The sequence below is a fragment of the Diplotaxodon limnothrissa genome, linkage group LG15 (assembly GCF_057381915.1).
Source record: "Diplotaxodon limnothrissa isolate DT_005_m linkage group LG15, D_limnothrissa_male_GT1.1, whole genome shotgun sequence".
NCBI classification, from domain to species: Eukaryota; Metazoa; Chordata; class Actinopteri; order Cichliformes; family Cichlidae; genus Diplotaxodon; species Diplotaxodon limnothrissa.
Window position 1 is genome coordinate 7,426,011 of NC_140610.1, and position 25,254 is coordinate 7,451,264.

General features: G+C 42.4%; 2 protein-coding genes across 3 annotated transcripts in view; both read left to right on the top strand.

Annotated features, from left to right (window-relative positions):
- The window catches only part of nkain2 (sodium/potassium transporting ATPase interacting 2), a 106,684-nt gene extending 101,301 nt beyond the window's left edge, over nt 1-5,383 (top strand). Inside the window, exon 7 of the mRNA XM_085371856.1 lies at nt 4,014-5,383. Coding sequence (XP_085227982.1) covers nt 4,014-4,023 — 10 coding nt within the window. The 3' untranslated portion in view covers nt 4,024-5,383. The remainder of the gene's footprint in view (nt 1-4,013) is intronic.
- Nucleotides 5,384-11,338: 5,955 nt separating this feature from the next.
- rnf217 (ring finger protein 217) lies at nt 11,339-23,957 on the top strand. Of its 2 annotated transcripts, none has more exons than XM_085373603.1 (7): nt 11,339-12,352; nt 17,185-17,406; nt 18,525-18,689; nt 19,482-19,579; nt 19,666-19,772; nt 22,027-22,098; nt 23,572-23,957. In XM_085373603.1, the coding sequence occupies exons 1-7, from the start codon at nt 11,384-11,386 to the stop codon at nt 23,652-23,654; spliced, it is 1,716 nt and encodes a 571-aa protein (XP_085229729.1). In that variant the 5' UTR covers nt 11,339-11,383; the 3' UTR covers nt 23,655-23,957. The 2 variants fall into 2 exon arrangements, with proteins under 2 accessions (XP_085229729.1, XP_085229730.1); XM_085373604.1 differs by having other exon boundaries at nt 19,669-19,772.
- Nucleotides 23,958-25,254: the final 1,297 nt, after the last annotated feature.

Below are 25,254 nucleotides of genomic sequence, written 5' to 3' on the forward strand. Positions count from 1 at the left end.
ACACCTACACACACACACACACGCACAACAGTCACCCCTCCAGCCTTCTGTAGAAATGTCTTTCTTTTTACAAAGAAAAAAATGACTTTTGTGGTTTTATGATAGAAAAAAATATACAGAGCTGAAACTCTTGGAGTGAATTTATTACACATTTTATTTAGTCCTCATCTTTTTGTCTCACGCTAATTAGGGGTGGAAATTGATAAGAATTTAGCAATTCTGATTCCATTATCAATAACACTTATCTATTTGATTCCTTATCCATTCTCTTATTGATTTTCAGTGGGTTCTCATTGGCTCTGCCATTGCTAAGCAGCATATCAAAGACATTACATTCATGCAAATTGATTGCAGTGCTATGTGGTCAAATGTTTGTGCATGCTGGAGGTATTGCAGTACGATACTTAATAACTCCTAGAAGAAAATAATTTGTTACATTGCTTTTTACTCTGTAAAATGACCTGAAACACATTGTCTCAAAGTCTCTTTAGGCTACAGCCCCATACATCAACACAAACCCCTGTCCTAATGAGAACACACATACGATCTTTCTCTTAGTATTTGGTTATGAACACAAAACTGACAGCGCTAAGCAAAGATGAAAACCAGCACAAAGACATTTTGAGAAGTCTGACTGCTCATCAGGTTGCTACGTGTTGAAGTTCAGGGTCTGACAGCTGAGCTGGGGTTAGTATTCACTTATCAGCTTTAACATCATTCTGGGTTCTTGGCTAGCTTAATGTTAGCATGTTCTCTGCACAGGTGCTTGCAAAGAGGCAAAGTTGTGTTAGCAGTGTAATGCATCTTCTTTCTGTTCTCGATGCAGTTTGCACTTCATTTGCTCCGGCTCTTTTTATCATGCTCTCATACGTTTCTGTAATAGAAATAAAAGTAGTGTCCATATCCACGCTGCAGACTTTGACGCTAATTTGCTCCTCTGACACGCAAACTGAAATCAGCCGACTGTAGAACGAGTACAAGTGGAACCAATAAGTGGAATCGAGGCAAGCAGACTAACAATTGGGAACCAGTTGTTTACAAGAACCAGTTCTTGGTTCCCATTCCTAACGCAGCTGACCTCTATTGCATTGTGGCATAGTTTTGAATGATAGGCTGTATCGCCAAGAATCATCTGATTTCAAAGTGCTTTATTTTGACAGCATTCACTTGTAATATTTAAAACACGTTCTGTTAGAAAGAGGGGATTCAATTTTTACGTGGTTGCTGGTAGGTAGCATAAGACCAGCAGTGACTGCTGTGAGTACAGTGCGCTGTATTGCCAAAAGTATTTGGGTTGAGGTCAGGACTCTGTGCAGGCCAGTCAAGTTCTTCCACTCCAAACTGGCTCATCCATGTCTTTATGGACCTTGCTTTGCACTTGTGAGCAACTATGTTGGAACAGGAAGGGGTTGTCCCCAAACTGCTCCCACAAAGTTGGGAGAATGAAATTGTCCAAGAGTCTTGGGATGCTGAAGCATTAAGAGTTTCTTTCACTGGAACTAAGGGGCCGAACCTGACTCATGAACAACAAACACCATTATCACCGCTCCATTCAATTTTACACTTGCCACAATGCAGTCAGACAAGCACTGTTGTCCTGGCAACTGCCAAACCCAGACTCATCATGGGATTGCCAGACAGAGAAGTGTGAGTCGAGACTCCAGAGAACACATCTCTAATGCTCTAGAGTCCAGTGGTGGCATACTTTAAACCACTACATCCGACGCTTTGTAATATTTGTTATCCTTAGAATGAGAAATTACAAGTCTTGAGCCATCCACCATTTCTTTATGTTTTGCTAGAAAAATAGGGAAAACTTGGAGTGATTTACTGAATTGTGTGCAAACATACATGAGTTTGTACAATTCTAGCAACCTTGGTATAACCTTATTTTTAAACATTGCCTGATTTCGCTCAGGCAATCTTTCTTGTATTATTTTTTTTAAATTAGTCTTCAGGAATAACTCTTGAAGGCGTGGTTCACCATCATGTATCGTCACTGCACAGCAGCAAGATCCTGAGTTTGAATTCGTCAGCTGTCTAGGGCTGTTCTGTGTGGAGTTTGCATGTTCCCCACGAGTTGGTCCTAGCACACCAGCTTCCTCTCATAGCCCCACATGCAGAGGGTTAGATTCATTGGTCATTCTAAATTGACAGGGTACACATGTCAGTGTGAATGGATGTCTGTCTCTCTGTGTTAGCCCTGCAATCCGGTTGTTCAGTGATGACGCGACGAATCCTACTTCCGGGTCTAAAGTAGTCTGCGTTTAATATGGCTTTTGTGTTGTTAACATGTTTAATGTTATGTATTTTCTTCTATTTGATCTCAAAAAGCTCCTAAAACAGTCAGTGATCACTGTTGACCTCCCTCGGCTTTTATTACCACTAATCATTTATTTAAGCTCAGTTTTTAAAACCTTAGGATGTAACTACAGCCCAGCCCATGCAGCAGTATATGAATGACTAACCTCGTATTGTGGATGGATTATCTCAGTTGTTCTCCTGGCTGAAGTTTGGTCCTTTTACAGCATCCTGCCATGCGATTACATTTGTTTCTGACCACCGAGAACACTCACGTTAACTTTTATCGAGTGGAAAAAAAAGTTAGCTTGTTTATATTATGCTAACATAGCTGTGTCGCTAGCGGTCACGTAGCACATCATTATATACCAGCTAGCCCAACTTCAGTAACCCTACAAACGTCACTGCTGTTTAGTTTTCTGTCTTCATTTATGCTGGAAGTGATAACAGAGCTGTACGTTTTAATTTGTTTCCAAAACCCCGCAGTCAGGACATGCTATATTGTATTTAGATAGAAGCTAGCGAGCTAACTCCCTGCTAACTTCTAACTCCGTTAAATGTCATAAATTCCGTTTTCATGGATGCCTGGATGTTAAACTCAATTGTTACACCTGGTAGAGCAGAACACTGATCATTTTATTAAAGATGAAAGACTTTAGACAGTTTTTCAACTCTCAGTAATGCCATAGTGATCGTTTGATATATGGACCTGCAGCGGAGTTTAGACCCAGACACGGCTAGTGACGTCAGACTGAACAACCGGATAGATTGGCGACCTGTAAAGAGTGTAACCTGTAACGCCCTAAAAGTGGAAGAAGATGGATGGATTGAAAACACTGCACAGTGTGCTAAAATATGATATGTTTTCAGCTAAAGACTAGAAACTGAAGAAATGGGAACAAATAATGTGTTTTGGTAACAAAGTGCCTCAAGATGCATTTTAAAATGGTTTCTTAGCTAAGTTGTCTGTTATGTGTAGATACACCACTGGTTTATCACTTGAGTGAGGGGAGGTTTTTTTGTACTTGAATGTTTCAAGGGTCAGTGTTAAAGGGCCTAACAGAAGAAAAACACTTCTCTGAAAATGGTCAGGTAAAAGAAATGGGCTGATACGAAATAGTGAAAAAGCAGCCACTGCCCAAAGAAAAACTTTTTTCAGAAAAATCTGGAGAGCTGTTGCTCAAGAGCGCTCTAAAAAAAAAAAAAAGACAAGAACAGATGGCTCAAGACTTTTTCAAAGTACAGGTTACACGGCTACCAAATCTTAGTCTTACTCTTACAGTTAGACATCACTGCATTAAAGATGATGTAATATGATTGCATTAATGTCAGATGATTGTTTTGGCAACAAAAAGGGGGTGTGGGGTATCACAGAGCCAGTGTACCCTTGAGATTGTCAGGCTCTCTCTCGAGTGTTATCTTTCACAAAACACATGGGACAAGTGCTCATGATGTTCTCATCCAGCAACATTATCATGAGTAAATGACTAAGTCAGGGAGTGTACTGAACACAATGTACTGCTTAGCATTTCAGCATAAACCTCTTAACCTTCAGTGTTCTCATTTTTACGGAAGATTTGACCGTGTCACATACACTTTATGTTTTCATGTCTTATCGCACCTTAAAAATAACTACTTACCAGTTAGAATAGAAATAAAATCATTGGCATTGTTTTGGGTTTTCTTCATCTTGTCTTTTTTTCCCCCCACAGGTCAAAATAAGCCCAGAAGCGACTCCAAGAGTGCTGCCTTACCAACGATTCCTGCTTAAAATCCTGTTTTTATTACTCCCAACTGTCTTTTAATAAACAATAGAGACACAGACAAGTAGACAGGGAACAGATGACTCTCTGCGATTCAGCTCACAAATCTCCCCAAACACTTGGTCAGATGGCTTCCCACTAGCCTGTCTTTCAGTGGAGTTCCTGATGAAACATTGGCCTCATGTGGCTCAGCATGGTAACTGCAGGACATTTTTCATTCCTTCCTCAGACCCGGTCAGTAGCCAGTGACTTGCTTCTCCCTTGTGCTGCTGGGCGTCTGCTTTACGAGGGAAACCGAAGGGATGCAAAGAGGCCACGCTCGACGGTCGACGGTCACGTGTTCCTGCGAGCTTCCAATGAGAACTCGTTCAATTTTCTGCTGTCAAAAGAAAAAAAAAACATGTTTCAGGAGCGCTGGTTAAGTGTGTTGGTATCTAACAGCTCTTGCGCCTCACCAAAGAGTTTAAAAACCATCCCCGTGCACACAACAGAGCCTGTTTAACCTTCTCTGGAACTTTTTGCTCTTTGTGCCTGACTGATTAACACTTGGAAAAGTCCAGCGAAGAATCTCCGAACATGACTACCGATTAAGGAATGTTAAACACCTTTCAAAGTTTTTTTTATTTTGTTTTAGTTATTTATTTATTTATTTTCGGTGAATTTCAGGATCTGGTTTTCTAACGGTGATGGCCAAGACGGCAGGAGGACACATTTTACTCTGGCAAAAAAATGTTGAATGTTATCCAACAGCGTTGATTTTACCGTCCTCTCATCTGTGCATGCGTACAGGAAGCAGACGCATTCACAGACAGGCGTTGAGTAATGTACATGTGAACGCATGCATGCACACAAACACACACACACACACACACAAACTTAGGACAAATCTTAGCACTTCACTTTTTTTTTTTTTTTTACTGCTAATGTGAATCTTAATGTTTACAATTGAGAGACTGAACACTTGACTGACGCAGCAGGTAGAGATGACCCACACTTCTTAGCTGCAGCATCCCAAAGGTCGGGGTGTTTTCAGCCATACAAGGAAAAAAAAACAGCTGTGTCTCTTGCTGTATAAATATTTCGTCTTCCACCCAAGACACATACAGAGATGGCAACAAAGACAGAAAATGTCACAGGAGAGCGACAGGTTCCCATCCGTCTCAGTCCTTGTGTAGACTACCCCATATCTGTCACCGAACAATCGATTCTCTTTTTCTTAATTAGACTCTTTTGTTTTTTTAAAGAAAGAATGGCAAATCACCCTTTTTTGCAATATCCAGCTCTTTTTAATAATAATTCAAAAGCAGCCAAAATCTTCTGCAGGCAACACTTTATATAAATGACAATCACAGTCAGAGCAGCCTGTCGTGTCGTGAATTGGCATTTTTCTGTCAGTTCAGGGAGCTGGATGTTAGAGAAGGAAACCTTCCCGAAAGATGGTGGTCACCGTCACTGGAGAACAGGGAAGCCTTTAAATGATATTCTTTGATGCATTATTTGATGTTTCGCCTTTGTGGTGAATGATAAAAGATTGAAAGGAACAAATGGGGAAAGCAAGGTTTGCCGTATCCTTGCACACCCTCGCCAGCAGCCTGATGAGGACAAAAAAACAGAGAAAGACATTTAGCAGTTCTCCTCTTTCACTTCATTGCTCCACTTTTAATGCTTAAAGTGCCAACTGTACCATCACATAGACCTCTGTAGACCTCGGTTTCAGAGAGCCGCACACTGGGACCAATAATAGTAGGTCTCAAGTTTACTTTGCAGGGTTTCCATGAAAGAAAACTGATAAAAGAAATCACAAATTAAAATTATATTGGCATTCCAGATAGCCAGCAGGTTTTTTTATTTTATGTTTTATTTTTATTCAACTGACTCCTCCTGGAAATGTGACTGATGTTGCATTTGTATTGTAATCACTGGACCAAATGTTTTGAGGCCTTTTTCTTTTACTGAGAAAATCTTTTTTTTTTTCTGGTAGGAAAAACACTGGCTTCTCACGAAAGAAGGATGGACAAGGTCAGACTGTTTTCCTCAACAAAATTCGTCTCAAAATCCACCTTAAGCACCCCCTCGGCCAGTATCTTCAGCAGTATATCCGTTTTGTAATGAAACTCCAGGCATTTCAAATCGCTGCCCTGTGGGGCTCCGCCGACGGTCGCTCCGGAGGACAGAAACAGCATTTTGTGTGTTTGCATGAGGTGTTTCCCAAACTGTTGCATATTTAATCTCATGCTGCGTGTGACTAACTAGCTACTTAAAAATGGGAACTGTTTGGTTTGTCGAATGCTCCTCAAAAGCTCCTCCAAGAGTCCTAAATGTGAACTTTGTGGGGTTTTTTCTATAAATAACACAGTCTGAAATGTCTGCTGAGTAAAGGGAGAAAAATAGCTACTACGATGTAAAACTATGAAATGTAACTTTGACCTTCTAGACGTTTTTTATTCACATGTGGCTGTGTTTACTGTTTTTTCTAGTTGACTAATACTGTATGATGTTGTGTATAAGTGGGACTACTATGTTTTACTTCTTCTAACTGTATAGTATATTTGAAATCAGAGCGGGAAAGAGAGGACAAGGCGGAGGGAGAGTATTAGTTGCACTATAGGCTGTAATTGTTTAATTAACTGGTCTGTTAGGCCTTAAAATTCACTTTCAATTCAACACATAATTAAATTAACTAATATTCATTTGTATTTGAACTGTCAACCAAACACATGCACATGTGGCTTTCTGACAGCTTGGTTTGTTTTGCACAGTTCAAATCGGGAAACTGTGAAAATGTTCCATTATTGTGAAGCTTAATTGAAAGAGCTGGTCAGTCGCAGCATTATGAAATGACTTTATTTGAACTGAAAGTGGATTTTATTTGTTAATAAATTTGTCTTTGACCACGCTGTGTAATCAGTGATCTAGAAAGTCCTAATTTGGTACATTTAACAAGCGAGAAAGGATTTCAGAAATATAATGTGACCCGTGTGTGTGTGTGTGTGTGTGTGTGTGTGTGTGTGTGTGTGTGTGTGTGTGTGTGTGTGTGAGACCACATGTGGGACTGTGTACTGCAGTGCATTGTTTTCTATGTCATGGTGAACTATGCAGACTTGAACCCCGAACCTAACAAAAAGACAATTAAAAAAACACACGCTCTGCTCTAAAGCGAGGTGCCACTTTAAGCTGAAGGAAGAGCTTGTTAAAGGTGAAAAAACAGCAATAACAACAGTAATAATACATTTTTAAAGTAAAAAGGAAGACAGCAGCTACACTGTTTGTTATTTATCTTGAGAGCTGGTTGAGCCCATTTAGACTTTGGAACAGTCAATAGAGCTTTTGTGTGATAAAAGGAAAAAAGAATTTGTAGAAGAATTGAGCCAAGCCATTATTGTGTTGATCAGTGTAAATAAACATTCAATCAAGCCAGTGTAAAACTCTTGACACTGCAATAAAAAAGCTCCAAGATACTCTGTGTGGTATGAGATACCAGTTAGCTGAGTTCTCTTAGATAATTGATTTAGGTGGAAATTTGCGCTTTAATTTAAAAAAGCATACATTCTGGAGGGAAATTGGTTTGTTGAAACAGATAATCTTCTGTTAGACGAGTGTTTGAAAATGCAATAAGACATGATCATCTTATATTTAGCAACTATTTTCACAGTACAATGTTACGGAAATGTGCCACTTACTGAAAGTGGGAGCAGAGACGTCCAGTCTTTTCTCTGTGGCTCTGGGTTGATTTGTTGAAGTTCACCACTGACTAGAATGTACCATGTATGTATGTTAGCGCCTTCTCTTCATATGATGGGTTTCCCACAGGTGACTGACTGTACATAAACTAGACAGCTGGGATTAAAGTAGAGTGTGGAGAAGGAACGTCTGTACTGTGTCCTCTATTCTTTGATTCCTTTTAGACATTAGCTCAGATTATTCATCCCAGCTATATTATGCATGTAAATTAGTTTAGCATTTACAGACCGGGCTATTTCTGTGGACTTCAGGGTTTCTTATCAAGTATACGCTCACACTTTGCTGGGACTGGGTTGGACCCAATTTAGCCTTTGGCACTGCCTTCGTTTGTTGTAGCACAGCTTCAACAAGGTGCTAGAAAGTTTTGCTTCATATTGACATGCAAGCATCACACAGTTGCTCCAGATTTATCAGCTGCACATCCAGGATGTCAACCTCCCGTTCCACCACATCCCAAAGGTGCTCTATTGGATTGAGATCTGGTGACTGTGGAGGCCATTGGAGTACACATCGTCATGTTCAAGAAACCAGTTTGAGATTAGCTGAACTTTGTGACATGGTGTGTTATCCTGCTGGAAGCAGCCATGAGAAGATGGGTGCACTATAGTCATAAAGGTACAGACATGGTCAGCAACAGTGCTTGGGTAGGCCGTGGCCTTTAAATGATGCTCAGTTGGTACTAAGTATGTTGGAAAATATCCTTCACAACATTACGCCACCAACAACAATCTGAACCATTAACACAAGGTAGGGTGGATTTATTATTTATTAATAGACAAATGACATTTGTCTATTGTATGAATTTGAACTGTAGTATTAGTATTCTATTCATAACTGGCCCAGTTTAGTCTTCTGCTGCTTCAAGGTTCAGTGTGTTGCTCATTCAGAGATGCTCTTCTGCTTACCCCGATTATAATGATTGATAATTAGGTTATTTTTGCCTTCATGTGAGCTCATAGCAGTCTGTCCATTCTCCTAAGACCTTTGGCATCAAGAAGACATTTTCACCCAGAGACCTTTTGCTTACTTGATAGTTTATCTTTTTCCAACCATTATCTGTAAACCCTAGCAATGCTTATGTCGGAAAACTGCAGCTGATCAGCAGATTCTGAAATATTCAGTGCACCCTGTCATCAACAACTACGCCTGTTTAACTCCCACATGCAGTCAAAACTGGGAAGCTGTTGTTCCTGTTCCAAAAAACTACAACAGTCATTTCAACATATCAATGTTAAAGGAAGGAATGACACATCTACCCACTTATATGGGAAAACATTCCCGGAGTGAGCAAGGCCAGTTAATTGTAAGGCTGAAGAAATGCTGAAGAATGCAAGTAGTTGAACTATTTTATACCCTGCACACTAGTTACTTTTTGACCTGTTTTGTGTAAAACAGCACCTTCCTGATTGGGTTTGAGGCCTTATGTAATAAACGTGCACTTGTAAAGATTTTTTTTCCTCTCTGAACATTGTTGGCATTCTCCATTAAAACCAATTGGGCACAACCAGAACAAGAAAACTAATTAGTGTGTGGCCCCAGCCCTGTGGCATTAATGAGAAGTAGCAAAGCTAACAACCCATTTTACAGGTACCCTACTTAGATTCATTTGAAAGTTCTACTGCAGTAAAAATGTGTCCATTCAAACTGCTTTCATTCTTCACTTTTCCTGATGAAATTTAACCAGAGCTGGATTTTTATAAAGAGGGGAACTGTGAGTGTGATGCAACAAAGAGTAAGTGGTCTACAACAAGTGCTATTGCTCGATTCTTTCTTCTCTGAGTTGTTATAATGATTTGCACAGCAGTACAAAGTGATGTATTCAGTTTCTTGTAAACGAAGCTGACAAAGATTCAGTATCTTGCTCAAGGACATTGCCACAGCAGATACACAGCAATCTGAAGTTTTTTGTTCTCCTTCAATAAAATTTCCCAGAAATGAATTGCCCAAAGACCTGTTAGACTCTTGGGGGGGGGGGGGGGGGGGGTACAGTAAGAAAATACAGACATTACCTGTATTTTTTTGTATTACAAAAACACATTATTATGAATTAAGATACACAAACCTTGGTCAGAAGGACTGTTAATATTTTTACATTACCAGAATGATGATTATATGCTTCAATGGTTTGGATTGTTCAGTAGTTATTGTAAAAATACAGACTAATGGCTTTTTACATTTATGAACATTTATGAAAAGCTGAAATGTGGCAGGAAAAAATAAATTAAATTATGGTCCAATTCTCTGTCGTAATGGGACAAAATGGAAAATTGTTCAGACAATAAATGCTCACGATTTTTAATGTTTTAATATTGTATTTGCTAAATGTGATCATAGCTCAGATTTTTTACAAGCAAAACTTATTAAACTGAACATTTTCTTTAGATTTACAAACAATAGTTATAAAAGAAGGCTGTAATTTTATATTAATTTAATGCTGAAATGTCAAAGAAATGTGATGGATTTTTTTCATTTAATTATTTTAACTGCACATTATAAGATCCAGCTGCAGAGCTGCAGTCGTTACAAGGACAGGTTGAAGAACCTACGAGGGCAGGGATGTCACTTGTTTTATACTATGTGCCGCATAAGAGGGCCGCTTTAATCTTAAGTGAAACTGAATGATAAATGTGTAAAATTACAAAAAAGGTTATGGCAGTTCATTGCACAGGTTGTCCTGTAATGATAAAAGATAAAGTTTCTGTTAAACTGTAGACTCGCTGTAGTAATGGAAACACATGAACTTTACTGTCTTGAAATTGTTTATCTGTTAGTTAAGTACTTTGGTGTAGTATGAATGTCAATGGGCGAGTCTTTATCAGGAAAAGCTGTAAAACCTATGAAATACAGTTAAAAGTTCAAAATCTGTGCACTCCTTCACATTTGCTAAAACTGTACAGTAGGCTGGATTGGGAGAAAAACTGATTTTTTTCTGTCTTTTCTTTTTACAGTAAAAATAATTTATTTCAACTAGTGAAAAAAAGAGGAACTTTCTGTCATTTAAATGTTTATCTATTACTTACTTTTTACTTCGTGGATGTTAATGGAGGAGGTCTTTATCAGTGGGAAACACAGTAAACGCTAAAAACCGATAAAAAAAAAAAACCCCTGAAAGCCATACATTTCACACCCGAGCCTCAACTCTCGCGGCCCGGTACCAAACGACTCACGGACCGGTACCGGTCCGAGGCCCGGGGGTTGGGGACCGCTGTTCTAAACCATCCAGTGGGCCAGATTAGAGTCTTTAGTGGGCCGATCCTGGCGTTATGTTTGACACCCATGTACAGAGGCCTAGGACAAAAAAACAAAATAACCAGTGGGCCAGCCCTTCTGGCTCCTCTTCCTCACACTTAGTACCGGGAGCACTGTTTTTATTTGGTGGCATAGATTAAAGGGGAGTTAGGCTCTCTCCGATCTCCACCACTAGGCTTTCCATCGGCCTATCGCTGCTCTCCTTCACGCTTACGACGACACCCGGAAGCAGCGACCTGACTGCTTTGTTTTGTTTTGGTAGTGGGAGTTGGGTGAGAGGCAGACAGACGAGCAGGCGGCGGTACGCATGGGAGAGAGCCGCTCTCTAAATGGGGAGAGCTAAATCGGGAATGGAAAATGACGGCCCGATAGCTGACGCCTGTAAAATGCCGAGTTTCATCAGCGGCATCGAGGAGGGGAGGGTGAAATTGTCCCGCAACCTGCCGACACAAACTTCCCTCACGGACGGTAAAGTTGAGCGGACGCTCGGAGATTTGAGCCGACGTGTCACCAGGTCAAACTCTCGGCTATCGCTGGACGAAAGCGACAGGGACCCGGGGGGGAAGGATGCGGAGGGCAACAACAACAACAACTGCAACGGCGGAGGGAGAGCGAGGAGGAGGGCGAGCGCTGTCGACATCCTGAGGAAGAATTTCGGGGATTCAAAATCTCCCTCTTTCCGTCTTAACAGAGGCAGTCGGATGCAGTACGGAGCCGAGCTTGAAAACCACGAAGGAAACGTTAACGACACTCAAGATTATGTACCTGATTGTAGCGGGTCTACAAAGTCGGACGTAGAAACGGGCGAAGCCGAGGTGGAAAACGAACCAACCTCGAGCGAGTTACCGAGTTTGGGTGTTCGGGCAGTTGAATTGTTAACCGTTACAGGTCAGCACCATCATACGTGTGACAACAGCGGCAGCACGGCCACTCCGGAGGGGTCTGTCAGTGCCAAAGAGCACGTCTACTGCACCGTTTACTGCATTGCCAACGACAGCCATAGACAAGACGCCGAAATCACGGACCGCTCCGATGACACGGTCGCACCAGACGCGTCAGAACGGGACTTGGAGACTGGGCAGGATGCGGGTTCGAGTCTCGAGCCGCAACCGTACACAGTGGACGACCTGGTGGATCCTTTCGGGGACTTGTCCCACCGGCTGTCCGCGGAGCAGGCCGGCGCCGAGGGTGCGATGCAGAGTTGCCGGGTGTGCATGGAAGAGAAAACCATCGCACCCCTGCCCTGCTGCAGGAAGGCCGTGTGTGACGAGTGTCTGAAACTCTACGTCAGCTCCCAGGTTGGTTGGGTTAGGGATCAGTGGGGGGGGGGGGGTATCTCAGTGAAAACAAAAGGGGCCTGTCCCAGAAGCAGGCCTCGCTGGGTCGGTCAGCAGCAGCTGGCCGAGGTGTCCTTGAGCAGCAGTAACTTTGCAGTCTTCTCCGTCACCCTTTTCTGGGGCTATATTTGGCATTTTATCCACATTTAGAAGCACGGGCTTGGCTTTCGAGCATACCAGGTGGTGACCCCCAACCCCACGTGTTTCGCATGCGTCCAAAAAGATCCACGTTAAGGGTTAATTAACGAGTGAGTGCGAGAATCTACAGGTCTTCTTGTCTTGTGATGAGTACTTTTTCGGTGAATCTGGGTCACAGACGCATGCCACACCAAAATTGGGACCTGGCAGCGGTGGTTTTCACAATAGAGGACTTTGTGAGAGCTCTTTGGCTTATTCAGCGTCTTTCTCTCAGGCTCTTTAAGAAGGATCCCACCTTCAGATAGAAGACCTTTATTCTTATGTGCATTAGTATGTCCAGCTGCATCCCAAAGGGGCACAAAGTGTGGGATCATCCCCTTCTGGGTTGATTCCTACATTCCCAGAATGCCTTTTGGTATCTGGAGGAATAAGATGGATAAAAACAGCTGCAGCAGTCAACACAGAAGCAACAACGTCATAGTTGACGAATGAGTTCTTCCACTATAATAAATATCAGTGTGGAGTCTCTGTTGCTTTATGCTGATCCATTAAGAGAATTAATAATTGATAGATTGATTACTCTCCAGTATAAACAGCTATCAGACTGCAGCACAAGGCACATTGCTGCTTCCTACCAGGCCTGCACGATGTAAGGAAGCTCTGCAGTGTTCAGTAACAGTGGTCAGCGCTGCCATGACTGTGTGACCTGTGATAAATAAGCAAATATAAAATTGTGCGTATTAGCAGTTATTTTCTGCTTTAATAGCTCCACTGCTAACACAGACCCCGAAACACTGACTAGTCCACTGAACAGATAAATTAAATAACCGTTTATTGTACATGTTCACTGCACTGACAGTAAAATTACAATTTGCCAGCCCGCGATGCTTTCTACCAGAGGTAAAGTGTTTCAGGATGGATTTTCTGCCTTTTTGTGGCTTCTTCATCAGACTGTTCTGGTCAGCAATCTTTCAGTCATAATCCCTGTTGCTTTTGCAGCCCAGGGAGGAGCTGCACTCTCATCTCCTTGCTACTGTTGCCAAGATTGGCTTTAATCTGTGTAGATAACACACTTTTTATCAGTCATTGAGGCTCATTTTTATCTGCAGTTGCCTTGCTTTGATAACAGGGCATGAACATTCATGCAAATACAGAACCAAGCCGGCTCTCTGATGAGCACACTGTGAATTATTATTATTATTTTTTTAAAAGGGTCATGTACATTATCCTGTGGAGGTGGAATTTTTAGCACACATGCTTGGCGCTTACCCTCAGTAGAAGCGGTATGTCAGATGGATGTGGTCACAGACACTTGGGAATTGGTGGTTTTTTTGTTTTGTTTTTCTGTGTTTTTGTTTTTGCTCCTGGGATCTTGGTCAGGCTTTGCAGGATGGATGGATGTTGCACTGAACCGCTGCCAGCCGTGTTGTTATGACAGTTGTTATAACAGGGATTAAACCTGCAACTTTCCTGTTGTGCTAAATAAAGACCTAATGAAATCTAGGCAGTGTAATCGCTTTCATTTCCAAGGTTATATGTATCAGGACATTAGCATGTTCTTAAATGAACACCAGCACATGATATATTACACTGTGTCGTCATTTATATAACAAAAATTAAGCCAAAATGCAGAAGCAGAGTGTGAAAAGCTGAGTATCCTACGTGATTCAGTGGAGTCACCTTTAGCGGCAGTAAGTTGAAGTGTTTGTTTTCTGTTTGTCTCACATGATTGTGGAGGAACTTTCAGCCCGTTGGTCTTTACAATGGTCATTTCAATCAGGTCGAGGTCTGGACTTTGGCTGGGCCATTGCAACACATTGATTCTTTTCTTTTTCGGTCATCATGCTGTAGATTTGCTGCTCTGCTTGAGATCATTGTCTTGTTGGTGATCCAGTTTGAGCCAAGCTTCAGCTGTTGCACTGATGTTCTCACATTTCACTCTAGAATACTTTGGTGTACAGAGGAGTTCATGGTTGACTCAAATCATCACCCCTCCATCATCAGTTGTTATGAGGTGCTGATAGGCTGTGTTGGGTTTTTGAAAAATGTGGCACTTTAGAGTCTGAGAAGTTGAACTTGTTTTTTAGTTTTTGTTTTGGGGGGTCAAACGTTGAGGTGAATGCGCTGCATCATCCACTCCTGGGAAAAATCTCTTCAACATTTTACATGTTTAGTCTTTCTCAGTGTGGGATGATGGGTTCCAGATTGTTTGGAAATGGCCTTATAACCTTTTCCAGGCTAACGGGCAGCAGTAGTCGCTCCTCTGAGATCATTACTGATGCATGTTAAGACACAGCTGAATGCTTCAGACCAGCAAACTGCCAGAACCTCTGCTTTCATAGAGGTGCTCGCACTTCCTAAAGATCCATTAATGGGGTTCATTTGATTACCAGCACCTGGCTGCTACTTACCCGCTTAGACATATGACAGAAGCAGTATGGGTCTTATTTAGTTTTTCATACACTGCTTCTCAATTTTAGCTTAGTGTTATTAAACAAATAGTGACGAGAGGTTTCATGAGGTCAGATTAACTATGGGAAAACCCTATGAGCCAAAACCTCAGGCTTCACATTGCCCATAATAGTAAGTTCTAGACATTATTTTGTACTCTGTGCTCTGTATGATGTCAGCAAAAGTGGAAATCCCTAATCAATCATCTCAGGGACACATCCACCCATCTGCTCTTCAAATGTTCAGTTCAGCAGAGGCAGGCACTCAGCTGAAAGTCGGCTTAAAGGGAACAGGAAGAGAGCGCTAAAACAGTTTTTTCATACAGTTGATAAGCTGGCTGAACCTGTGAGACAAATTGTTTTACTGTGAATTCGATTCAGCTTTATTTCTATAGCACCAATTCACAACAACAGCCACGTCAAGGGAGTTTATATTGTAAGGTAGAGACCTGACAATAATACAGAGAGTACCCCAACAAGCAAATAGCCCCCTTTGAGCAAGCACTTGGTGACAGTGGGATGGAAAAACTCCCTTTTAACAGGAAGAAACCTCTGGCAGAATTAGGCTAAGGACGGAGCAGCCATCTGCCTTGACTGGTTGGGTATGAGGGAAGGGGGACAGGGCTGTGAATCGTGCAAAGCTACCCCAGTAGAGTACAGAATACAAATACTGAATCACAGATTGCCAAACACAGGTCCCTTTTAAAGCCTCCTACATTCCTAAACACTTACTACCAGTTGTTTTACTTTAAGGCAGCATGATCTCATTTTGGTCCACGTCATGCTGACATCATCTGCTGCTCTTACGAATCTGTTATTCAAAGCTGGATGTAACCCAATGCTGTTAGTTTACAACCCAGCCTCAGTCAGCTAGTTTTCAAATACGTGCAGCACGTGGCAGTTTACGTGCTCGGACTGGCTCAGGTAGGTGAACGGTTCACTGCTTATGTGGTAAAATCAGGTTTCTGGTTATATTTGATTATGTTTTCACTCAAGACATTAAAACCACAGAACAAAGTCACCTGTATTTTCAGCAGACCACACTCTGTGACACGTGGAGGTGAGAAATAACCAGTCAAACCAGTCTGTGCTGGTCATCCCTGCGCTGCTGTTGTGGCAACAATATCAATATAGCTTTGGATGATATATGCTAACTTTATATGCAATATTGGGTTTTTGAGGGGTGGGTGATATGGGTGTGACACCATCAGAAGTTGATGCTATTGTGCTTTGTTTTCGGCCTGCCATTTCTCACACACACACACAAAGGGAGAAAAGACCTGATCATGTGTCAGTATAACAGGTCTCGCAGGGTTTGATGGATTTAATGTGTTGAGGAGACAGAGAGAGCGAAAAATGAGGAAATGAAAGATGAATGGAACTAGAGAAGATCAGCCCTAGCTGGGAGGAAGCACATTGAAAAAAGTTTGAAACGAAAGATGGTAAAAGAATAGGAGGCAATATTTCCAGTGGGATTTGAGTTGTCTCTAATCCTGCCCGTGACATTTACTGCATCACATACTGCATTATAGGCAGGGTTAGATGACATGAGTTTGTGTTTGCCGGACATTTGCACGTAGCACTGTAAAGGCTAAATTAATGACTCATGATAATAACAGATTGTGAAATTTCCAGGATTACATGTCAGCCTCCTGAAATCGCTTAGTCAGACAGTCAAAATATCCGGCTCACCTTTTGGTGAGCAGGTTTGTTTACCTTAGCCTCACACGCCTTCAAGAGAAGTCTAAATAAAAGAGTGCACTTCTTCCAGAGTGCGTGACCTTATGGTTAGTTAGTGTTTTACTGGATCACCAGACTGTGGTTCAGTTCCACTCAGAGTTACCAAGTTCCAGGCACTCACGCTGCACTAATGTGCCCACGTGCACACGCTTTGTCGTAGATTAACCTCCAGCGGCTGCACGACCTCCCTCTGCCCCTCAGTCCTTCTGGTCTTTGGTGAATTATTTACCATCTCTCATCAGTGGTGTAAATATATTCAGCATGTAGATTTGGGCCAGAGAAACACACCATAACAAACCGCCGAGTGGTGACACACGTTTTATGAAGCTTACCGATTTCTTTGTGGAGCCTTTGACAGGTTTATCAGTAACATTTAAAAGTAGAACACCCTCCTCTGAGCCTCTGCGTGCATTAAAGGCAGCTTTTTCCACGATGCCATGTCATCTGTCTGTGTTCTTTCCCCAGGTGCGAGTGGGGAAAGCTCTTATCAGCTGTCCGATCACGGAGTGTAGTGGCAACCTGGAGGAAGGACTGGTGATTTCCCATTTGACCAAAGAGGAGGTGGCAAAATATCGTTACTTCTTGGAGCTGAGTCAGCTGGATTCGAGCACAAAGCCCTGCCCCCAGTGCAGTCAGTTCACTTCTCTCAAGACGCACACCCCCAACCGCTCCGAGCACAAGTATAAAGTAAGTTGACGTGCCGGCGTTGACAGTTGCCGTAATGTTGTACAGTAAAAAGGGATGCTCGCAGCGAGTCGCAGTGAGCTGTGTGATTAAAAAGAAGTGCCTCGTGCCGCTGGTGTGTGCACTAGGCAACAAAAGCAGAGCTGGGGTAAAAGTAATTGCTTTGGTTAACTGCGAGTGGATCAAATCAGATCCCAAGCCTTTATTCACGTCAAGAGCAACAAAGACCAGGGTCCCCTATTGATGTATGATTTTATTTGTTCAACCGAAACCACATCCATAGTTCACATCTGCACAGAGATATTTGCTGCTTATCGTTTCCCATCTCTCTTCCCCCATTCCCTGTCATCTCCCTACTGGCAAACTCTTATATTTAGGAATAAAATGCCTCACAATCCTGGGGAAAAAAAACAGGCAAATTCAAAAACCTAAAGGTCTTAAATAATACTTTTGTGTGATGTGTGTTTATTTGTGTATTATAATGTCAAATGCTCTTATGAAATTGGGCAGAGTTTTAAAATAATAAGGTAATCAGTGGGAAGTAAGACCTAAGCCTTGGTTTCCAGCCTGTGCCTATCTGACATCAGCTCGACATATATTTTCCTCTTGTAGTCATCTATTACACAGCTGGAGGTGTGGGTTTGGGTGAGCCCTCGGTGAGAAGGCGGAGCTTAAAAGCAGCAGGTTCTGTTTGCTGAAGCCAGGCGAGGGGGAACCAATCAAAAGGGGCTTTCTGGAGGTGTGGGTTTGGGTGAGCCCTCGGTGAGAAGGCGGAGCTTAAAAGCAGCAGGTTCTGTTTGCTGAAGCCAGGCGAGGGGGAACCAATCAAAAGGGGCTTTCTGGAGTTCCATGCTTTAGGAGACAGGAACTAAAAGATCAGATCGGTTGGAAAATAGATAAACCTGGGATTTCATTAAGGGTCATGTGTATATATGAATATAAATAACTGGCTACTAAAATAATGCATTTTGGTTTAAGGATTAATAGCCTGTACTAAATCTGCACCTCTGCTCAAAAGTACCACATTCAATGTGATTGGTCAAACTGCAGTTGTCCATTTTTAAGGCTAAGCATGTTGGTTATTTGTGGGTAAACATGTCTGTCTTCTGTCTCCTCTGCAGATCCAGTGTAGCAATTGCCAGTTTGTGTGGTGCTTTAAATGCCACGCACCTTGGCACGACGGGCTCAAATGCCGCGACTACAGGAAAGGAGACAAGCTGCTACGTACCTGGGCGAGCGTCATTGAGCACGGACAGAGAAACGCCCAGAAATGCCCCAAGTGCAAGGTGAGACACTGATGAACGACACACGCCACAAGCTTTTAGTTTCCAACATTTTGGGAAGAGGACTCCTGAAAGCAGCCACAGTGTCTGTAAACAGAAAGGGATTTGACTGATGGAGGGTGTTATCGGTGTAGATGAATGAATCAATGAAGGTTAAGAAGCATTGAAGCAGCTGTAGATGATGGATGGAGCGCTGTAGAGAACAGGATGGATGCACAGATGTAAAAAAAAAAGCACGTGTGGCAGCGGCAGTCCACGCTGAAAAATGATGGCCATGTGTGCTGCACAAAACCATATCTGGTAGACTCACTGGCATCTCCCTGCTAGCCATAATACCAGCCTGGTCTTATCGTGCAGTCTCATTACGACCAAGTTGGTCTACGCAATATCTAATTTGACTGTCAGATGACTAAAGGAAGACATAAATTAAGCTAATTGCCGGTATATGGGAACTGTTTGCTCACAGCAGTAAACACTTTCCATCTGTGTTTGTCACACTGGTGCTCCATGGCTCTGGAAGCAGGAAGAGGAGCTCATGTTTGATGAAGACAGCAGATTGGTGTCAAGTAAAAGAAGCTGCTCAAAGCTAGTTATTGCTGAGGTTATAGAAAGTCTGCTCCCTGATGCGTACTGCTGATGTACTGTACTACTGCGGATGCTGTTAGATGCTTATAGTGTACAGCTCGAAACCGAACGAGACTTCAGGTATTGCACTAAAGCGATAGTGGATAAGCTGCACTATTGAGATTCAGTTAATGTTACATCACCTCTCTTTGTTTTAATCTTCGTCTGTAGATTCATATTCAGCGTACGGAGGGATGCGATCACATGACCTGTGTGCAGTGCAACACCAACTTCTGTTACCGCTGCGGAGAGCGCTACAGACACCTGAGGTGTGTTGTGCTCCACTTTCTTCATTCTGGCTGCTTTGTCCGCCCATCTCTTCTCTCCGATTTCATCTTTCGCTTCATTTTGCCAGCAGATTTTTTGGGGACCACACATCCAACCTCAGTGTGTTTGGCTGCAAGTATCGCTATCTCCCCGATAAACCTCATCTGAGACGGCTAATTAGAGGCTCTGTCTGTGGTAAGTTGCTGCGTGTAATTGATAAAGAGATGTTTTCATAGCATGTTTGCTCTTTTCAGCTATAGTGAGCTTTATGCTAACACAGCTGCATGTCTACAACTAGGAGTGGCCCGTTATGGCAGTTACCGTGTGTTCTGCCACAGATTTAAACAACAGAGCTGTTTGCTCAAGCTGTGATGAGAGTGAACTCTGGTCACTGGCTTTGTCACACAACAGTAGTGTCAGACTAGGACAATGTCCTCTGCTCGTTACACAAGTGTGTGCAAGACGAGTAACAGACACCTTACATCCAGAAAACTCAGGGGAAGTACCGTATGTGTGCTTGACTGCACCGTGCCCCAATTTTCTACTTTCAAGTAATGTGTTGATGCTTTGGACAGTTGGACAGTGCTTTTGAAATTACAGAGAACCAGTACATTCCCTGAAAGTTTCAAGAATATTATTGGAAATGATTTCTTTTCCCTCATATGTACAGCACAAGGTTTCATTTAGCTGTTGTGTCCAAGTTTCAAATGTCAAGCTGTCGAAGTATTTGGAGGTAGTCCTCCTTCTTTATTATCCCATGCGCTTTGTGCAGTGTATGGAGTGCCAGTGCAGCTGCTACTACCACCGTGCTTTACTCCTGCTATCAGACCTCCTGTAATTGAGGCAAAATAACTCACTCTTTGTTTTGTCTGATCATGAAACTTTTCTCCAGAAGGCACTTGTCCTTGTAGCTGTAAATTTCAGTCGAGTTTGAAAGTGTTGATTTTTTAACTTTTGGAAAGCATCCTCTCAGTTCCTGGTGATGTAAAACTTCACTGTGGACAGTTACCTGTTTACGGCAGGGTTGAGCCTTGATGGTTCCTGAACATCCTAACCAATCCCCTCTCATCTGAGGGTGACAGTTTGGGTCTTCAAAGTGGCACAAATGCTTGTACTGAAAGTATAGTTGTTTGAACCAATCTGGAGTTGTTTTTGGCCTCTTGTTAGAAAATGAAGGTGTGTTTTCCTCCACGGATAAGTCTCCATTTTGAAACACAGTATGACCGAGATTTACAAAATACGCTTAATTTTTATTTTGGTGTGACCTGAAATGAGTGATTGAGCCTGTAAATTCAATCAGGGTTAGCGTTAGGTGCCTTTGAGTTGCAGTCTTTTTAATGGCCAGCAGGGGCCGACTCCTGTGGCTGCACAAAGATCTTTGGCTGTAAAGAAGTGTGTGGACAAACAGCCCTCGCCTGCTGTTTCTCTGTGACCTCAGTCATCACGCTCCTGTTGACTTTATCATCATCATCATCACCTTTATTTATGGTCTAAGTTGTTACTTTCAGGTCATACTGAACAAAACACGCAGTCCATTTTGTAAATTATGGTCATTCTGAGAGTCAGAAAGGAGGATGATCCAGGCTATCCTCATGTGCTAAGGACTTGTTGATCACAAGTCAGCTTCACAGTCAGATCGGTGCCTTGAAACCACAGCGAAGACGCTCAGACTGAGGCTTTATAACCGTCTATGGGCTGCACTGAAGCAGGAAGAATTAGTAGGGATACTCCTTACCACGTTCAGCATCCTGTCTTAGTGTTTTAGCGCGATTGCTAAGAAGTATTAAACACAGAGAAGAATAGAGGTATTTGTACTTTTAACAGTTTGAAGCTATTACAGTTTGGATCAGAGTGGCGGAACAGCCGGAATTAAGCAGACTTGCCATCCCTAAAGCTCCACTGCTTGCATCACTTTAATGAAAAAGCCTTTCCTGGGGCTCCTGCACTTAGAAACCAGATTCTCTGGTTTCTAAGTGATTGATGTGAATTCACCACCCAATAACAACAGAAGTGAACATATCCACATCTACCTCTGTACTTCATTCGTGAGATTCCTGATGAAGCATGATTAGAATCACATATCAGATGTTCATTCTTATTATCCATTCACGGTTATCAAATACATGCAATCCCCTCTGATAGCTCTCTTTCACTCTGCTCTCAGCGACAGCTTCAGCTCGTTATGTCAGCAGGGTGCCCGTGAACCGGGAGCTAATTTGTCGCTTAACACGAGCCACTGGCCCATTACAGCGCTCATAACTGCTCTCGTGCCATGCACTGCTAGCGGCAAAGATGTAGCATTTAATAAAGAACATTACACTGCGGATGAAGTAATTTGTAGTTACAGTAACTTCCATCCCGCAGCTATTCACCGATGACCAAATGTCGCAATTTATGAAGAGAAAAAAAAATGACAATCATCTTTTCCTCTGCCTGTGTCTCTCTGCAGCCTCTAAGGTGCTGATAGCTCCTGTGGTCATTCTGCTGGTCGTGGTGCTCGGAGCTCTCGCAATGGTGATAGGTAACATATTACAAACACACGTGAGCTCTAATCTGCTTCGGTGAGAGCATTTAACACTTATCAGCGAGATGGTTCGCCTTGTTGTTTTCCTCCAGGCTGCTAAGGAGCTCTCTTATCATCTGTTTTCGGTCATGGGCATCTTTTTATTTTCTGTAAAAGTTCACTTTTTCTGTTCAAAAAGGACAAAGCTGTTGATCCAGAGAAACACTATAATGGAGTAACTATTGCTTCCTGGAAGGACAGGACTGTGCAAGTGTTTAGTCACCCCTAATTTCTTTGTATTTGGCTTCCAATGAACAAAGCTTTCTAGTAACTTTTTATGGTGGTTTTGAGCATCAGTTCTCTGGGCTTTCTGAAGGTTGTCATAGGACATTGGGCTGCTTCTTCACTCTTTTTCAGTCCAGTCCCTGTACCTGACCTGAAGCTTAAAAATATAGCTAACACAAAGGATGAACTAGAGTTCAGTGTCTACACAGAAGAGACAACCTAGCAATGGACCAATTTCAGTTTTATCTTTAAAATTTGCACTTTGTTATAGCAAAAACATATCATTTGTTCCTATTTTTTATAGATAAGAAAGATAAGGCAGTTTCACAGGTATGAAATAATACTTTTGCACCAGCAAAGTGATTCCCAAAGAGATTTTAGCTGGAAGTTGTGCCCCTAAAGATTTGAGGGAGACGAGATTTACAGCGGATGAACAGTAACTTAAGAAATAGCTAGAAATTCAACACAGACCTGACAAGAGGGACCCGAGAGATGCAGCTCCCCTTCAGAATTTTTTTTCACTGAAGCCTCATCTTCATTTTGCAGCATGAAAATGATCCCAAACACACTGCCAATGCAGTAAAAACATATCCTGATTTAAATAAAAAGCACACAGTGGAACACTATCAGTCATGGAACAAACGTCAGCCAACATCAGCATAAGAGCTTTAAATGTCCTTCTAGAAGAACTATTCCTAAAGACTACTTAAAGAAAGCTGCCTAAGAGAGTTCAGTCTGTGTTGAAGAACAAAGGTGGTCATGCCAAATATTGACTTTAAAGCCCTTTAAGCTTCGTGTATGTTTGCAGGTTTTAATTCATTGCTCCAGTTTTCCCTGCAAAATATAAAGAAATGAGGAAGGTCAGGGGCTCAAGACTTGCACAGTGCTGTACATTTGTAGGAACATCCAGCTACAGACTAATCAGACTGCACTGTGAACTGCTCATGCCTCAGCTGACCTGTAGTTATTAGTGTAATTATTGTTAATCTGTTTCCTGCGTCTGTAAGTCCGACTGATGGTCCTCTGCAGACTGATAGTCATGCTGGCGGGTTCATCATTAATAGAATCAGTGTTGTGCTGCCGTCTCTCTCCGATGCCTTTCAGCTCCACATTTGTTTGCAGCGCTGCACAACAGAGAATATTTAATGCTTGTAGATAAGACAGCGGTTTGACCTCTCTTGCACTTTCTGCCTTCTCTGTTTGTAGGGTTGGTTGTTTTCCCGATTTATTACGTGTGCAAGAAGAGGAAGAAGCAGCAGCGCACCAGAGGCTCCGGACGATGGATCTGAAGCTCGTCCTTCTTTCCACGCAGACCTCACACACACACACACACACACGGTTTGGAAAGACAACACCCGCACCTCCTCAGGGACAGACCTCCCAGCCTGAGTCATCACAAAACTCTTGAGATGAGCAACACAAACTAAACACTGGCAGTTAGGAAGGACCTCAGGTGGAATGATGTACCTAAATCTATAACGTGAGGACTACATGAATGCACATCTTTACATCTGGATTATTGCTCTCAAGTGGGACTACTGCAAAATGAATGCTGGATATTTACGCAGAAGAGTAATTAAAGAAAAAAAAAGTAAAAAAAAAAAAAAAAAAAAGCACCCCCCCCCCCCCCCCCCCCCCGATCAGCTGCTGTCTTGCACAGTGCTCGTCACATAGAGGATGTTAAATGCAGGAACTTCTGAGGACTTTCTTGGATACACTGCAGGAAGTTTAAATCAGTGCACATTTTCCACGAATGTCACACTTTTTATTTCATTATTTTAAAGGAGAACAACCATAAATCGCAGCTTAAACAGCTGCAGTTTGGTTTGCGCCCTTGCTTTCCTACCTGCGGTTAGTTTGACGCTGAGATGTAGGAATACTGTGGACACGAGGCTTTGATTGTGTCGGATACCGGTAATTATGAAGGTGCCAGAAATGCCGGCTGCACGGTGATAGCAGAGCCTCGCGGATGAAAAAGAAGGAAATACGTTTTTATTCATTTGCAAAGGTTGTTTTTGCCGCTGTTGGCTGCAGGAAAAAAGGGTGAGAAATGGAAATGAATTTGAAACAAGCACTGATATCAAGTTCTCACCGATGCAACGCAAGCTGGACCTCAATTTTTCCCAGCGTAGGTCAGATATTTGGAAAAATTTCCATCGCAGTTTGAGTATCTGGCAAACCGACAGCGTGGACAATAATGTCAAAGGAAGGATGATACTTGACTATTCTGGGTAACAGCGACTGCCTCTCAAATTCTCACTAGAAGGTTTGAAGATTGGGTGTGTACCCAACCTTAAGAGTGACGTCTGGTGTTAAAGACCGCACACACACTAACACACACGAAAGTGAAACTTTGGAAGGCCCTTTGGAGTTCTAACAAGCCTCTGTTGTTTTCTGTTATGGTTTTCCATCAAACCTTCATCCTGTCTGTCCCCGTCTCTCTTGCTGTCTTTTTGTCCCACCTCTCTGTCTGTCTGTCTGAGCTGATGCTGGTTTACACTCTCCCTCTCTGCATGGCATGTTGTTTCCAGTGAGCCTACATGCTGTATGCCAGTATCTGCATCATCAAAAAAAAAGGAGCTGCTGTGCCAAAACAAAGCGCTGAATATGGCGGGATAGACGGTTTACCGTTTCCCTTTGTTATTTGTTTTGTTTTTATTGTTCTTTTAGACGTGAACTTTTGCAGGGGTGTCGATGAGGTGTAATGGAGTGTGCACAAGAAATGGGGATCAAAACAAGCTGTAGAAGTACGGTAGATAGTTGGAAAGTGCTCAGAAGACCAGAAACTGACTGAAAAGACAGAGAATAGAATGTAGAGTTAGGCCCGCGGTTTACCAAAGAGCTAAACAGGGTGTTATTGTTCTTAAGGTCATCCAGTTTATTTGGATG

What these genes read in the sequence shown, in the direction of transcription:
- rnf217 (XM_085373603.1), top strand. Translation starts at nt 11,384, where the DNA reads ATGGGGAGAGCTAAATCGGGAATGGAAAATGACGGCCCGATAGCTGAC. An exon ending in AGAAATGCCCCAAGTGCAAG is followed by an intron (nt 18,690 to 19,481) that starts GTGAGACACTGA and finishes CTTCGTCTGTAG; the next exon opens with ATTCATATTCAGCGTACGGA. An exon ending in AGCTCTCGCAATGGTGATAG is followed by an intron (nt 22,099 to 23,571) that starts GTAACATATTAC and finishes CTCTGTTTGTAG; the next exon opens with GGTTGGTTGTTTTCCCGATT.